The sequence below is a fragment of the Pseudophryne corroboree genome, chromosome 8 (genome assembly GCF_028390025.1).
Source record: "Pseudophryne corroboree isolate aPseCor3 chromosome 8, aPseCor3.hap2, whole genome shotgun sequence".
Taxonomy (NCBI): Eukaryota; Metazoa; Chordata; class Amphibia; order Anura; family Myobatrachidae; genus Pseudophryne; species Pseudophryne corroboree.
Window position 1 is genome coordinate 44,722,231 of NC_086451.1, and position 18,151 is coordinate 44,740,381.

At 46.1% G+C, this 18,151-nt stretch overlaps 1 protein-coding gene across 1 annotated transcript in view; it reads right to left on the bottom strand.

Moving 5' to 3' along the window:
- Window positions 1–18,151, bottom strand: part of LOC134948374 (5'-nucleotidase domain-containing protein 2-like) — an 81,012-nt gene that overhangs the window by 44,112 nt on the left and 18,749 nt on the right. Inside the window, exons 5-6 of the mRNA XM_063936307.1 lie at window positions 16,953–17,046; window positions 9,868–9,996 (exon numbers count right to left, since the gene is read on the bottom strand). Of these exons, the coding sequence (XP_063792377.1) occupies window positions 9,868–9,996; window positions 16,953–17,046 (223 nt within the window). The remainder of the gene's footprint in view (window positions 1–9,867; window positions 9,997–16,952; window positions 17,047–18,151) is intronic.

Below are 18,151 nucleotides of genomic sequence, written 5' to 3' on the forward strand. Positions count from 1 at the left end.
GTTAGCAATTGGGCAAAACCATGTGCACTGCAAGTGGGGCAGATGTAACGTGCAGAGAGAGTTAGATTTGGGTGGGTTATTTTGTTTCTGTGCAGGGTAAATACTGGCTGCTTTATTTGTACACTGCAATTTAGATTTCAGTTTGAACACACCCCACCCAAATCTAACTCTCTCTGCACATGTTACATCTGCCCCTCCTGCAGTGCACGTGGTTTTGCCCAACTGCTAACAAATTTGCTGCTGCGATGAACTCAGAATTCAGCCCGCAGTTACGAAAAATACTAGGGTTTACAATGATCAAATGGGGAACTTGAGTAAACATAAAAAAATAACTTCATGCAGTTGTTAAGCCCAAAATTTGATGCATCCTTCGGCTGACAATCTACAATCCAGCTGCTGTGGAACTATACATCCCAGCGCTCCCTGACTTTTTTTTTTGGCATGCACCAATATCAAATCTGTGGCAGGGCATGCTGAGATATGTAGTTCCACAGTAGCTGGCATGTCAAACGTTGCCTATCCCTAATGTAAGTTGTCATGAACACTTGCCTCCTACAAGCGGCATAACAGTCGGCACCGGTATTCATTATTATATACATTTATTTTAATATGCTAATATAGTGTATGGTCGGTGTCTATACTTATTGATACACTTTTTGCAAATGGTCACTCAAATGTTACAATATTAAAATACAATGAATAGGACACTACCATCACATTGGACACCTGAAAATGTATTTCTGGTATGAAAAACAGAGGTATTAAAATACGTTATTTTTAAATCATGATACAAATAGCGCGTATCATACCGCATACATAGTAACATTCATAACCTGTCTATGTCAAAAGGGTGCGTTGTTGGGCCATCACCTCACCCTTATGGGTTTGAGCGCTTAGGTGAAATCCTCTTTTGACGGTACAGGTGATTATACAATAGATCCAAGAACAACTCAACGCGTTTTCCCCCCCATCCCCCCACCTTCAGCCATGGCTGCTGAACAGAGGGAGACACAGCAATAGTGGTTTTAGCTTATTACAGCAAAGTTGCGTATCCAACCTTATCTGAGATCACCACTCTTCGTTGAGAGTATATTTGACAGACCATTTTGAACCATACTCCTGATGAAGTCCTGAGGGGACGAAACGCGTTGAGTTGTTCTTGGATCTATTGTATAATCACTTGTACCATTAAAAGAGGATTTCACCTAAGAGCTCCCACCCGTAAGGGTGAGGCGATAGGCCAACAACGCACCCTTTTGACATAGACAGGTTATGAATGTTACTATGTATGCGGTATGATACGCGGCGCTATTTGTATCGTGTTTTAAAAATAACGTATGTACCACTGTTTTCATACCAAAAATTAATTTTCCGGTATCCAATGTGATTCATTGTATTTTAATATTGTAATATTGAGTGACCATTTGCAAAAAGTGCATCAATAATTATATACACCGACAATACACTATATTATCGCATCTAAGGTATCTTTCTGTATCTATTCGTTGTTTTAACCTCCAGTAGCAGGGGGTTACCTTTAAAGTGCAGATTAAGTAATAGAAAAGTCAGCGCAGTAAAGGGAACTCCTTTGTATGAAAATAAATAATATAAAATATAAAGATAAAAAATATATATATATAATATATATATATATATATATATATATATATATATATATATATATATATGTATGTATGTATGTATTATGTATGTATGTATGTATGTATGTATGTATGTATGTATGTATGTATGTATGTATGTATGTATGTATGTGTTCAGGAGATACAAAGTCACCTAAAAGTCCAGCCAGTGGCTGGACATGCCCTGTCCCCAGCCTCCACAGTAATTCACCCCCCTTTTTACATAAACTTCCACAATGACTAATAGCAATGCCAAAACATGCTGCGCTGGCACAACCCTGCCATTTCCCCAACAACTAAACACCAAGGAAAGCATCTTTATGTTACGTCCAAGACGCTTCCTGTTTGCGCAGCACAAGGAGTCACAGAGCAGCGTCCTTCATATAGAGGCAACATCCAGACATGTAACAGATGCAGGGTGTAGAAGAGACAATAGATTTCAACTACAGCAAATGCTTAATCCCGCTGCTGTTCCAGCAAGTCTAGTGCATCTATGTTCCAGACAGAAAACCAGACCATGCAAAGAACAATAGGTATCAACTTATCCGGCGCTGTGATTTGTAGATCCGCCACAACACTACTGGTCTGGCTCCCTCCCGGAGCAATATTGGTTATATCCAGATAATATGCGGGTATGAAAAAAAAGGGTTTGTATAGTGAAGTACAGTAAAAACACCTTTAATTTACATAATGCATAAAATAATCCTGCTCCACATAGAACAAATATACAGCGAATTCATCCAGCACAGGTATAGCGAGAGCAATTACCAGAGTTTTTAGTTCAAAACAGCATAATACAGGTGAATCTCGGGCACCCTCGATGTTAAGTAATGCTGCAACCAATCGCCCTGGTATCACCGTCACACGTCCGTCCTGGGTGTCCTCTGCTGTCACCTCCGACGCGTTTCTACCCCGGTCTGGGGTCTTTTTCAAAAAGACCCCAGACCGGACGTGTGACGGTGATACCAAGACGATTGGTTGCAGCATTACTTAACATCGAGGGTGCCCGAGATTCACCTGTATTATGCTGTTTTGAACTAAAAACTCTGGTAATTGCTCTCGCTATACCTGTGCTGGATGAATTCGCTGTATATGTGTTCTATGTGGAGCAGGATTATTTTATGCATTATGTAAATTAAAGGTGTTTTTACTGTACTTCACTATACAAACCCTTTTTTTTCATACCAGCATATTATCTGGATATAACCAATATTGCTCCGGGAGGGAGCCAGACCAGTGTTATAGTGGCGGATCTACAAATCACAGCGCCGGATAAGTTGATACCTATTGTTGTTCTTTGCATGTTGTGGTGGAGGTTGGAGGAATCCTTCTTATTTGGTATTCACATATTTGGCTGCATAGTGGTATTTTTAGCGCACCATATCAAGTGTCACATCTTTCTTTGCACACAAGAAAACCAGACCATCCATGTGGAATGAGGTTCTCTCTGGGTCCATACATGGTTCCCCGTCTCCTGTTAGCCGTACAAGTAACAGAGTTATTGCCAAGATATGGAGGGGCTACCTGTATAGCAAGACCCCACAGACAAGCTATCTGTCCATTCACCCTGGGGTAGAATCACACGCCCCGCACTATTAAGAAAATCAAGGGGGTAGATTTTCTTAAGCTTCTAAAACGCACATAGCAACCAACCAAATTCGGTCTATCATTATCTAGAATGCAATAGAGAAAGGATAGCTACAATCGCATTACTTGCTATGGAAACACCACCACTTGCCTGTTTTAGAAGCGTTAGTAAATCTACTCCTGAGACTCACTCGGTTGGAACCACCACATTACAGCAGACCTAGGAAGTCACACAATAGGCAGAACATTTAGTGAAGTCAGCGTGCCCTTTATGTACTTGGAAGGGAGTACCGTGTAAAGACACAAACACTGCGTTCCTTCTACGTGTAAACACACAAACACTGCGTTCCTCCTACGTGTAAATACACAAACACTGCGTTCCTCCTACGTGTAAATACACAAGCACTGCGTTCCTCCTACGTGCAAATACACAAACACTGCGTTCCTCCTACGTGCAAATACACAAACACTGCGTTCCTCCTACGTGTAAATACACAAGCACTGCGTTCCTCCTACGTGTAAATACACAAGCACTGCGTTCCTCCTACGTGTAAATACACAAGCACTGCGTTCCTCCTACGTGTAAATACACAAGCACTGCGTTCCTCCTACGTGTAAATACACAAACACTGCGTTCCTCCTACGTGTAAATACACAAACACTGCGTTCCTCCTACGTGCAAATACACAAACACTGCGTTCCTCCTACGTGCAAATACACAAACACTGCGTTCCTCCTACGTGTAAATACACAAACACTGCGTTCCTCCTACGTGTAAATACACAAACACTGCGTTCCTCCTACGTGCAAATACACAAACACTGCGTTCCTCCTACGTGCAAATACACAAACACTGCGTTCCTCCTACGTGTAAATACACAAACACTGCGTTCCTCCTACGTGTAAATACACAAACACTGCGTTCCTCCTACGTGCAAATACACAAACACTGCGTTCCTCCTACGTGCAAATACACAAACACTGCGTTCCTCCTACGTGTAAATACACAAACACTGCGTTCCTCCTACGTGTAAATACACAAACACTGCGTTCCTCCTACGTGTAAATACACAAACACTGCGTTCCTCCTACGTGTAAATACACAAGCACTGCGTTCCTCCTACGTGTAAATACACAAACACTGCGTTCCACCTACGTGTAAATACACAAACACTGCGTTCCTCCTACGTGTAAATACACAAACACTGCGTTCCACCTACGTGTAAATACACAAACACTGCGTTCCACCTACGTGTAAATACACAAACACTGCGTTCCTCCTACGTGTACTGTAAATACACAAGCACTGCGTTCCTCCTACGTGTAAATACACAAGCACTGCGTTCCTCCTACGTGTAAATACACAAGCACTGCGTTCCTCCTACGTGTAAATACACAAACACTGCGTTCCTCCTACGTGCAAATACACAAACACTGCGTTCCTCCTACGTGTAAATACACAAGCACTGCGTTCCTCCTACGTGCAAATACACAAACACTGCGTTCCTCCTACGTGCTGGAATAAAACTCGTAAAACACCCCCCTCAACTCTGGGTAAGCAAAAGGCTAATTAACCCTAATCCACTGTGCTAAACTCCAGTGATTGCAGTGCTTTCACCTGGGACAGGAACACTCTTATAGCTTCAGGGCAAATAATCCACACAGGTGTGAATGTAATTTATCATCTGCTCATCTCCCTGCTGTAAAGGGAACACAGGGTCAAGGAGCAGCTCCCTATACAGCTCTCCCCAAGGCGAGTCCTTCACAAACACAAAAATACTCAGTCCTATTTACTTGCACATCACTCAAGGGCTTATAGGAAACAGCCTCTACTGGTTTATTTATTCTGGAACCCTGTTACCCAAGGTTAGAGTACGTGCTCCTGAACAGGGCTCGGAGAGCACACAAAACCTTTTTGCAGCAACACAATTGTAGCTAAAACCATGCACCCCCCCCCTTCCCCCCCCAATTCACATCTTTATTCAATAGGCATAATATGGGGGGGGGGGGGGGGGGAATGACACAACGTTGACCCTTGTGAGAAGTGTGCTATGTTTTGGCAACATTCATAATGTCAACATAATTGGAATTTTGACAAGACACCCCCGGTGGTCTAGTGGCGATTAACCTGGTACGGTGGGCCTAGCGGTTCCAGCAGTGTCATCCCAATGACTACTGGCAGATGCTGCAGCGCTTCTGGTCATCAGTATGACATACCCCAACACTTCCACCCTGTAGCCCAACCCTATCCCTTCTACCCTGTAGCCCAACCCTAACCCTTCTACCCTGTAGCCCAACCCTATCCCTTCTACCCTGTAGCCCAACCCTATCCCTTCTACCCTGTAGCCCAACCCTAACCCTTCTACCCTGTAGCCCAACCCGAACACTCCCGTCCCACAGCCTATATACGCATAGTATAGTGTGAACGCCTGATTATGTGGTCAGTTATCACATCTTCCCATCTGATGTGCTGCGTGTCAGATGGGACGATGCAATGAACGATGGCCACGCATGCTGTAACGACACATTGCGCCATGGTATACTGATCCCGATGTATTGTTACATCACACTGCGCACACTCAGCGGAGTCACACATCGTGCAGGGTGTATGCAAGCTTACCCCTCCCATCCCGTAGCCTAACCCACTGTGAACATGTCGGCATTCTGCAGATGACGACATTTCAGCATCATGACAGTGGACGTTACTACTACATCCTCTTGTGAGCACCTTACCCTGCATCATGTCAATGCCTTGTAGGTTCATGGGCAGTATTCAATTCTTTCCACCCCCGTTCTGTTTCTGCTGACGGGTGTGGTATCATCATTTCACCTCGCTACCCCCGGTATAGCGAGGCGCCCCCTACCCCATTACGCAGCTAAACCTGATCACCCTGGGGGCGCGATATGCGCAATAACGGGGATCACTTTAGAAAGGAGACTGCTGGTTTCATGTTTGATTAAGCCCTCCCTAAAGACACTTGGGGTAGTATTCAAATGATATATCACACCCAAATACAATGAGTGCTGTTCTTATATCCACGTCACTGTATAGGGAAGGAGCATTTGAACATCGTGTGCATGAATCCATGAAAGGGTTTGTTTTTGGTGCATTCACTCAAATCCACCTACACTGTACAATCCGTACAGCCGACAAGGAGGGTGGGACAAAAATACACACAGAATCCAATTCACTCTAAGTACATAAGTGCATTAACACAGCACAAATAACGCAGATGCTCTAGTAACTACAGGAGTACCACAGCATTTATCATTGCCAGGGATTAGACTGTCCTACACGGTCTAGAAACCATTCCGTGCTGCGTTAGTGCTGATGTCTTTTTATTCTATAGTCCACATTGTCGAACTCCCTCATTAGCTGCAATTGAGTACAGCTCAACCAGTCCTTTAATGGAACCACTTTCCACCGCCGTCTGGTTTGTGTCCTCTTGATTGTAAGCTCTTCAGAGCAGGTTCCTCTTTTGCATGTGTTGCATACCCTTCATGTGTTCTTGGCTGGGAATAGGAAGGTTTTACTAAATAACAACTTGCACTCCCCTTATGTGCTGCCAGAGGCTTCACATTGCGTTCTAAGGAGCTGTATTTTAAAACAAGAGTAGGCAACTATATTATTATAAAGTTTTGTCATAGGCAAACATAGGGGGGTTTCCGGTTGCCTGGAAACCCCCCTCCTCTTGGCAAGTGGCTCAAATTATGACAATAGAAATGGCATATACTATGATTACTAAAGCTGCAACCACATCATGCAGTTTAAGGGACAGAGCTGCTAAACATGCCCAGTGGTAGCTTCTTCTACCAAGTTTGCTGTGTGAGTGGTTCTGAATCCTCAATCAGTGCACTGGACCAGAGAGTAGCTGCCAGAAAGAGACAGGAGCCTCACCATGAGGTGGGAGAATGTGTGTATTATAGTATTTAACCTTTTTCTGACCACTTATTTATATTATTTAAATATGTCTGATACAGCCTATACAATAGACCATCTACAGTGTTAAATATGAATACTGTATTCCATCTTCCGCAGAGTGGGAGATTGTGGAGTGCATTTGGAAACCCCCCTGTAGAAATCCTCTGTTTGCCACTGGTTGTTCCCCAACTCAATCAATCAGTCCCATTCATACAGAGTACCAGTCAGTAAGACAATTATTTTTTTTTTCAATAGCGTGTGTTTGTCCATAGATGCTCCTCCTGTACACACACACACACACACACACACACACACACACACACACACACACACACACACACACACACACACACACACACACACACACACACACACACACACACACACCATTCTGGTATTATAATCACAGGCACCTCTCCAGTCCCTCCTGTACTGCACGCTGACTGATAGAGAAGGTCTGTCATCATGGCATGAGATAATAAACATCTGTGGCCGGTTACATCACAAGGCTCACTTTCTAGTACATAATGTTCCAGTCGAAGACAGAGGGCTCAGTTCCGCACACAAATACAGAAGGGGTGGGGGAGGGTGCTACAGAAACAAAATATAAGGCGCTTCCTTAATACCACAGTGGTTACTGACAATCACTCAGCTCTACGCTTCCAGCACACACTGGTTTCAGCCAGACTTGTTTTCCCCCCAAAACAGGAGGAGAGCCCCCTCCTCCCTGCCCTTATACAGCATGTTGGTTAACAGATATTCAGACCTGTTCAATACTCAAACAGGTCAGGTTACCGCGTGCTGGGTGCATATCTGTGTAACGCTACTAAGCCAACAAATATAATGTATTTAAGGCTGAAGTATATTCTCTAAGTTTTCTTTAAAAATATACGAGATGGGGAAACTGTACTGGGATAAGATCGTAAGATTGCCAAATGCTTCCAGGTGCTTATCAAACACACACACACGTCCTTCTAAGTCCTAAAAACGTGAGCGCTGTGTATCTATAGGAGATCACCCGAACACAGCTCACACGGTGCTCCCCATACAGAATCATCGCTCATCTCTGGCCAGGAACCACACTGCTGACAATCTAGTTTCTGGATTTTCCGGAAATAAAAACACTCCACTAAAAAATGAGGCTAGTATAAAGTCTAAATCTCTGAAAACTGATTTTTGGGATTAAAGCAATTTTTTTTTTATAGCTAAACATATCAGAATAATTGGAAATATCTTTAAGAGGATTTGCAAATATCTTCCTTACATTGGAGATTAAATAAAATATATGAACAAGTGTTAAGATACCAGAATGTTTTCTTCATTTTTTTATTTTTTTAATCAAGACACGGCTGCAACTAGTCAGTCAATTACCCCGAAAGTCCTTCTCGCACACTAAATTATACCCCTTTCACATCGCACAAATAACCCATGTCGAAACGGGTCAGTGTGCATGTGAAAGCTCCTTTGCTGAATTAGCGGGTCGCCTGACCTGGTAATTCAACCCGGTAAAAAAAGAAGGGTTATTACCGGGTCAGGTGCAGTGTGAATGGGAGCCGTTCCAATGCGACACGGCTCCCATTCACAGCATAGGGAGAGGCGGCGCAGGAGATGAGCTCATCTCCCAGCGCCGCCTCCACCCCCGCCCCTGCTGCGCCCCCCGCTGCTATGGCAACCGACCCGGTATATTGCCGGGTCGGAAAGCCAGCAAAGGAGCGCAAATGCCGGATCCCACCCGGTAAGGACACGTTTCGCTTACTGGGTGGGATCCGGCATTTGCGATCTGAAAGCAGCATTAGGTTGGTCTCACTGCCTCTCTCATGTCTACCACCTTCTCCTATGCCGCTACCCAACTGTGGCATTCCCCACCACACTCAGACTGTGGATACTAATGCCCTACAGCAGGCATTCCCAACCTCAGTCCCCAAGGCATGCTAACAGTCCAGGTTTTAGGGATATCCTTACTTAAGCATAGGTGACATTTAGTACCTCAGTTACTTTGATTTACCCATCTGCGCTGAAGCCTAGATATCACTAAACCCCGCACTGTTAATGTGCCTTGAAGACGGAGGTTGGGAATGCCTAGTGTACAACAATCCTCCACATTACTAGAGCACACTCTACTACCGCATATACTGCTCACACTGTTATACCCATGCAGCTATCCCAAGTTCCACTGATCCCCCCCCTTTCTCCTCTCAGATGTGCCCTTCCCTACTAGGTTACACCCTCTCGCAAAAGCAGGGCCCTCCCACCCTTTTGTCTTCACATTTGCGTATAATCTGCTCACCTTGTAGCTTTGCCGAGCAATGTGGCTCTTTACAAATCAACCACAACATATGGCTGCACAGCTGGTGCTACCGGTAGCAGCTACAGCCGTGTGTTACTCGTACACACAGAATAATAACGGATAACGCTGCAAGAACAGAATCTCTCTCTTTGGGGTCTATTCATGAAGCAGTGAAAACTGTGGAGAAGTGAGCCAGGGGAGAAGAACCAATCAGCACTGAAGTAACATTTATAATTTGCATACTATAAAATTATACAGAGCAGCTGATTGGTTGCCATGATCAACTTCTCCACTGGCTCACTTCTCCGCTCTTTTCACTGCTTCATGAATAGACCCCTATATGTTCTATGCAGGGTTCCAGATCAGCATTGCATTACCACACATACATACATACATACATACATACAGCTATGATACCCATGTACACTTACGGTTACATCCTTGTAGAGGTGAATAGGGTCATACTCAATGTTGTTGCTAAGGAAGAAGTCATTGGCAATGGACAAGAGGTTCATCTCTGGCAGAGAGAATATGTCCATATACTGTTTGAAGGCGGGACCCTGCAGAAGAGATTACGCAGTCACAACTTACTGGGGTGTGTAAGAATGCTTGGTGTATGCAAACATGTGACAACAGTTTTCAAAACCTATTAAATCTTTATTTTAATTAGAAACATGAGCCTAATTTATTTTATGCAATGCAAACTTAGTGCTGAGAAAATTGTTCTCTAATAAAGAAATAAAAATAAAAAAAGCAATGGGTGATCTTTGCAATTTATCATTTCGATCTTCCAGGAAGATTTCGATTTCTGCCAAGCAGAAAGACTCCAAAGTAAATAGTCTGTGGGAACATTTGTCCAGGATAATGATGGGCTGCAGTAATGACCGTTTATGCCTGTGTACGTGTCTGGTAACGATTCCAGTCCTCCCCTCTGTTCTGCTTTCCCCAGCTGAACAGATGAGAGAGTGTGCGCACATAGGGGGGAGGGTTCAATTAGCCTCAATCATTGTTCTGGCGCTAAAAATGTGACTTTACCACCATTATTTTTCTGGCAATCCAATTAGAGCCCCAAAATGATCTGTTTTAGTGCATAGAATCAGTGATAACGTCACGGACCTATGTGTTTTTGCTGCCGTGATCACAAAAACAGACATAGTTTCACTAATAGGATAATCCCCAGGGGTGGGGGTGAGGGGAGATCAATTAGTCCACAGTAATTTACTGCGGCCAACTGAATCCCCCCCCATAGTTTTACACTAACCCCGAACAGTCTATAAAGCTATGTTACAGTATAGACTTATAACTAAGATAACTCGTGGCATCGGAGGACTATCTAATGGAAGACTGTCTTGCTTTGGAGATGCCATTTTGGTATCTTTAGACTAGAAAATGCTCTTAAATAAATAGTGTGAAAATATTGTGATAAGTCAACAATGCCTAGATGGAAACAAAGAAACACCACATATAATAAGCAGACCTGTGGACTGTATTTTCCCAATAAAGTACAGGGAGTTCAAAAAGTCCCTCCGCAGTGAGCACGGTCTCTGACTGCAGATCTACTCTGCAGCCACAGGTGGTCAGAGAGGGACAGCACTTTTTGCAGGCAAGAACAATGAATTCTCTTTTATTTCATGTGAATAAAGTGTTTAAAAACAAACAATTATGTTGTCATATTACTTAGTCCACAGTCACTGCGGAGGGACTTTCCGAACTCCCTGTGGTTGAGTTTTCCTTAAGGGAAAAAATAAGATTTTACTCACCGGTAAATCTATTTCTCGTAGTCCGTAGTGGATGCTGGGAACTCCGAAAGGACCATGGGGAATAGCGGCTCCGCAGGAGACTGGGCACAACTAAAGAAAGCTTTTAGGTCACCTGGTGTGCACTGGCTCCTCCCACTATGACCCTCCTCCAAGCCTCAGTTAGGACACTGTGCCCGGACGAGCTGACATAATAAGGAAGGATTTTGAATCCCGGGTAAGACTCATACCAGCCACACCCATCACACCGTACAACTCGTGATACTATATCCAGTTTTACAGCATGAAAACAACAGAGCCTCTCAACAGATGGCTCAACAATAACCCTTTAGTTAACAATAACTATGTACAAGTATTGCAGACAATCCGCACTTGGGACGGGCGCCCAGCATCCACTACGGACTACGAGAAAATAGATTTACCGGTGAGTAAAATCTTATTTTCTCTGACGTCCTAGTGGATGCTGGGAACTCCGTAAGGACCATGGGGATTATACCAAAGCTCCCAAACGGGCGGGAGAGTGCGGATGACTCTGCAGCACCGAATGAGAGAACTCAAGGTCCTCCTCAGCCAGGGTATCAAATTTGAAGAATTTTGCAAACGTGTTTGCCCCTGACCAAGTAGCAGCTCGGCAAAGTTGTAAAGCCGAGACCCCTCGGGCAGCCGCCCAAGATGAGCCCACCTTCCTTGTGGAATGGGCTTTCACTGATTTAGGATGCGGCAGTCCAGCCGCAGAATGCGCCAGCTGAATTGTGCTACAAATCCAGCGAGCAATAGTCTGCTTAGAAGCAGGAGCACCCAGCTTGTTGGGTGCATACAGGATAAATAGCGAGTCAGTTTTCCTGACTCTAGCCGTACTGGAAACATAAATTTTCAAGGCCCTGACTACGTCCAGCAACTTGGAATCCTCCAAGTCCCTAGTAGCCGCAGGCACCACAATAGGTTGGTTCAAGTGAAAAGCTGATACCACCTTAGGGAGAAACTGGGGACGAGTCCTCAATTCCGCCCTATCCATATGGAAAATCAGATAAGGGCTTTTACATGACAAAGCCGCCAATTCTGACACACGCCTGGCTGAAGCCAAGGCCAATAACATGACCACTTTCCACGTGAGATATTTTAGATCCACGGTTTTAAGTGGCTCAAACCAATGTGATTTTAAGAAACTCAACACCACGTTGAGATCCCAAGGTGCCACTGGAGGCACAAACGGGGGCTGAATATGCAGCACTCCTTTCACAAACGTCTGAACTTCAGGTAGTGAAGCCAGTTCTTTCTGGAAGAAAATCGACAGAGCCGAGATCTGTACCTTAATGGAGCCTAATTTCAGGCCCATAGTCACTCCTGCTTGTAGGAAATGCAGAAATCGACCTAGTTGAAATTCCTCTGTTGGGGCCTTTTTGGCCTCACACCAAGCAACATATTTCCGCCATATGCGGTGATAATGCTTTACAGTTACATCTTTCCTGGCTTTAATCAGCGTAGGAATGACTTCCTCCGGAATGCCCCTTTCCTTCAGGATCCGGCGTTCAACCGCCATGCCGTCAAACGCAGCCGCGGTAAGTCTTGGAACAGACAGGGCCCCTGCTGCAGCAGGTCCTGTCTGAGCGGCAGAGGCCATGGGTCCTCTGAGATCATCTCTTGAAGTTCCGGGTACCACGCTCGTCTTGGCCAATCCGGAACCACGAGTATTGTTCTTACTCCTCGTTTTCTTATTATTCTCAGTACCTTTGGTATGAGAGGCAGAGGAGGGAACACAAACTGACTGGTACACCCACGGTGTCACTAGAGCGTCCACAGCTATCGCCTGAGGGTCCCTTGACCTGGCGCAATATCTCTCTAGTTTTTTGTTTAGGCGGGACGCCATCATGTCCACCTGTGGTCGTTCCCATCGATTTACAATCAGCGTGAAGACTTCTGGATGAAGTCCCCACTCTCCCGGGTGGAGGTCGTGCCTGCTGAGAAAGTCTGCTTCCCAGTTGTCCACTCCCGGAATGAACACTGCTGACAGTGCTAGTACGTGATTTTCCGCCCATCGGAGAATCCTTGTGGCTTCTGCCATTGCCATCCTGCTTCTTGTGCCGCCCTGTCGATTTACATGGGCGACTGCCGTGATGTTGTCTGACTGGATCAGTACCGGCTGGTGTAGAAGCAGGGATTTTGCCTGACTTAGGGCATTGTAAATGGCCCTTAGTTCCAGAATATTTATGTGTAGGGAAGTTTCCTGACTCGACCATAGTCCTTGGAAGTTTCTTCCCTGTGTGACTGCCCCCCAGCCTCGAAGGCTGGCATCCGTGGTCACCAGGACCCAGTCCTGTATGCCGAATCTGCGGCCCTCTAGAAGATGAGCACTCTGCAGCCACCACAGCAGAGACACCCTGGTTCTTGGAGACAGGGTTATTAGGCGATGCATCTGAAGATGCGATCCGGACCATTGGTCCAACAGGTCCCACTGAAAGATTCTGGCATGGAACCTGCCGAAAGGAATTGCTTCGTAAGAAGCCACCATCTTTCCCAGGACCCGCGTGCAGTGATGCACCGACACCTGTTTCGGTTTCAGGAGGTCTCTGACTAGAGATGACAGCTCCTTGGCTTTCTCCTCCGGGAGAAACACTTTTTTCTGGACTGTATCCAGAATCATACCCAGGAACAGTAGACGTGTCGTCGGAACCAGCTGTGATTTTGGAATATTCAGAATCCAACCGTGCTGGTGTAGCACCTCCTGAGATAGTGCTACTCCTACCAACAACTGCTCCTTGGACCTCGCCTTTATTAGGAGATCGTCCAAGTACGGGATAATTAAAACTCCCTTTCTTCGAAGGAGTATCATCATTTCCGCCATTACCTTGGTAAACACCCTCGGTGCCGTGGAGAGTCCAAACGGCAGCGTCTGGAATTGGTAATGGCAATCATGTACCACAAATCTGAGGTACTCCTGGTGAGGATAGTAAATGGGGACATGCAGGTAAGCATCCTTGATGTCCAGGGATACCATGTAATCCCCCTCGTCCAGGCTTGCAATAACCGCCCTGAGCGATTCCATCTTGAACTTGAATTTTTTTATGTATGTGTTCAAGGATTTCAAATTTAAAATGGGTCTCACCGAACCGTCCGGTTTCGGTACCACAAATAATGTGGAATAGTAACCCCGTCCTTGTTGAAGTAGGGGCACCTTGACTATCACCTGCTGGGAATACAGCTTGTGAATTGCCTCTAGCACAGCCTCCCTGCCTGAGGGAGTTGTCGGCCAGGCAGATTTTAGGAACCGGTGGGGTGGAGACGCCTCGAATTACAGTTTGTACCCTTGAGATACTATTTGCAGGATCCAGGGATCCACCTGTGAGCGAGCCCACTGATCGCTGAAATTTTTGAGGCGGCCCCCCACCGTACCTGGATCTGCCTGTGGAGCCCCACTGTCATGCGGCGGACTTGGAAGAAGCGGGGAAGGACTTTTGCTCCTGGGAACCTGCTGTTTGTTGCAGCCTTTTTCCCCTACCTCTGCCTCTGGACAGAAAGGACCCGCCTTTTCCACGCCTGTTTTTCTGAGTCCGAAAGGACTGTACCTGATAAAACGGCGCCTTTTTAGGCTGTGCGGGAACATGGGGTAAAAATGCTGACTTCCCAGCAGTTGCTGTGGAAACTAGGTCCGAGAGACCATCCCCGAATAACTCCTCACCCTTATAAGGCAAAACTTCCATGTGCCTTTTTGAATCTGCATCCCCTGTCCACTGGCGAGTCCATAAGCCTCTCCTAGCAGAAATGGACAATGCACTTATTTTAGATGCCAGCCGGCAGATCTCCCTCTGTGCATCTCTCATGTATAAGACTGAGTCTTTTATATGCTCTATGGTTAGCAGAATAGTGTCCCTGTCTAGGGTGTCAATATTTTCCGACAGGGAATCTGACCACGCAGCGGCAGCACTGCACATCCATGCTGACGCAATAGCTGGTCTAAGTATAATGCCTGTGTGTGTATATACAGACTTCAGGATCGCCTCCTGCTTTCTATCAGCAGGTTCCTTGAGGGCGGCCGTATCCGGAGACGGTAGTGCCACCTTTTTAGACAAACGTGTGAGCGCTTTATCCACCCTAGGGGGTGTCTCCCAACGTGACCTATCCTCTGGCGGGAAAGGGAACGCCATTAGTAACTTCTTAGAGATTACCAATCTTTTATCAGGGAAAGCCCACGCTTCTTCACACACTTCATTTAATTCTTCTGATGGGGGAAAAACTACGGGTAGTTTTTTCTCCCCAAACATAAAACCCTTTTTAGTGGTACCTGGGTTTATATCAGAAATTTGTAACACCTCTTTCATTGCTTCAATCATGCAACGAATGGCCTTAGAGGACATTAGACTAGACTCATCGTCGTCGACACTGGTGTCAGTATCCGTGTCGACATCTGCGTCTGCCATCTGAGGTAGCGGGCGTTTTAGAGCCCCCGATAGTATTTGAGACGCCTGGACAGGCACGAGCTGAGAAGCCGGCTGTCCCGCATTTGGCATGTCGTCAAATTTTTTGTGTAAGGAATCGACACATGCACGCAATTCCTTCCATAAGTCCATCCACTCAGGTGTCTGCCCCGCAGGGGGTGACATCCCTTCTATAGGCATCTGCTCCGCCTCCACATCATTATCCTCATCAAACATGTCGACACAGCCGTACCGACACACCACACACACACACAGGGAATGCTTTAACAGAGGACAGGACCCACCAAAGCCCTTTGGGGAGACAGAGTGAGAGTATGCCAGCACACACCAGAGCGCTATATAATGCAGGGACTAACTGAATTATGTCCCCTATAGCTGCTGTTATATATACTGCGCCTAAATTTTGTGCCCCCCCTCTCTTTTTTACCCTTTTCTGTAGTGTAGACTGCAGGGGAGAGCCAGGGAGCTTCCTTCCAGCGGAGCTGTGAGGGAGAAATGGCGCCAGTGTGCTGAAGGAGATAGCTCCGCCCCTTTTTCGCGGACTATTCTCCCGCTTTTTTATGGATTCTGGCAGGGGTAATTATCACATATATAGCCTCTAGGGCTATATATTGTGGTATTTTTGCCAGCCAAGGTGTTTTTATTGCTGCTCAGGGCGCCCCCCCCTAGCGCCCTGCACCCTCAGTGACCGGAGTGTGAAGTGTGCATGAGGAGCAATGGCGCACAACTGCAGTGCTGTGCGCTACCTTGGTGAAGACTGATGTCTTCTGCCGCCGATTTTCTGGACTTCTTCTTGCTTCTGGCTCTGTAAGGGGGACGGCGGCGCGGCTCCGGGACCGAACACCAAGGACTGGGCCTGCGGTCGATCCCTCTGGAGCCAATGGTGTCCAGTAGCCTAAGAAGCCCAAGCTAGCTGCAAGCAGGTAGGTTCGCTTCTTCTCCCCTTAGTCCCTCGCTGCAGTGAGCCTGTTGCCAGCAGGTCTCACTGTAAAATAAAAAACCTAATTATATACTTTCTTTCTAGAAGCTCAGGAGAGCCCCTAGTGTGCATCCAACCTCGGCCGGGCACAAAATCTAACTGAGGCTTGGAGGAGGGTCATAGTGGGAGGAGCCAGTGCACACCAGGTGACCTAAAAGCTTTCTTTAGTTGTGCCCAGTCTCCTGCGGAGCCGCTATTCCCCATGGTCCTTTCGGAGTTCCCAGCATCCACTAGGACGTCAGAGAAAATAAATAAATCAACAGCTCAGTTAAACCATTGAGAAGGTCATAGTAGGGCCTTGTAAGCAAACTGAACACCTCCATATTAGAAATGCGGTATGGCCTTACCTTGCCGTAGAAACCGCTGAGCTGCTGCAGCGGGATATGGTTTGTGCCTTGGTACAGTTCCATCACCTCATCATCTGGGACTGGTTTCAGGCCTCTAGTGAATGGGGAGGGAGGGAAGATCAGAGTAATGCCATTGTATGAGAAGGTTGGGCACACCACACTAAAGGAAGAGGACTATGTGCGCAGACTGTTACATACAATACAAAGATAGTGGAAGTGGAAGCGTCCTCACTATGGCCAAAATAAAAGGAGTGGAGCTCGTGTCTGGCTGGGTTGTTTGAAATCCATTTTTAATTGGCCTGGAGAAGGCGTTAGGTTAGATTACAGCCTTCAGGAGAACAGCCATCATATTGCCAGGATTCTCTGCGCTCCGCTATGTGATGTCCAGATCAATGTGTCTGTTACTGTGGGGTTTCTTCTCTGGTTGCTTGGCACAAACACTTATAATGGACTACATGCACAGTGTGCACCCTCCAGTACTAAAATGGTTACTCTACCGTCCTTTCTAACAAGAATTACGCCACTGGAGTAGTACAGTAGGGACTCCTTTCCATCGTCCGATTCAGAGGCACATGTAAGCGACCAATGGTTTAATTATGCGCATGCATCCGGTCGTAATGAGAATGTGTGTCGCGACTGTCACTGCTCTTAGACGTGGGTGTGTCGCGGTCAGCGACTGCGTCCAAAGATGTAGTCACACTGGCGCTCATATTCAGATGGCGAAGTTGCACCTGCCAGAGGGTAGGTGCAATCTCCGATGTTGTGCTTGAAACACGCCACGACGGAATAGCAACGCCGGCAGTGGGTGGAAAAAAAAAAGAAAATTCGCTTGCAACATCATTTGCATAAGTATGCAGACGCAGCTGCAGATAAAGACACAATCGCTACCCACTGAATCAAGCCCAATGTGTCCAGTTCTACTAATATATGAGCTGCGTATAGTGGTGATCATTCAGAGTTGTTCGCTCGCTAGCTGTTTTTAGCAGCCGTGCAAACGCTATGCCGCCTCCCACTGGGAGTGTATGTTAGCTTAGCAGAAGTGCGAACGAAAGGATTGCAGAGCGGCTACAAAGTTTTTTTGTGCAGTTTTAGAGTAGCTCAAAACCTACTCAGCGCTTGCGATCACTTCAGGCTGTTCAGTTCCTGTTTTGACGTCACAAACACGCCCTGCGTTCGCCCAGCCACGCCTGCGTTTTTCT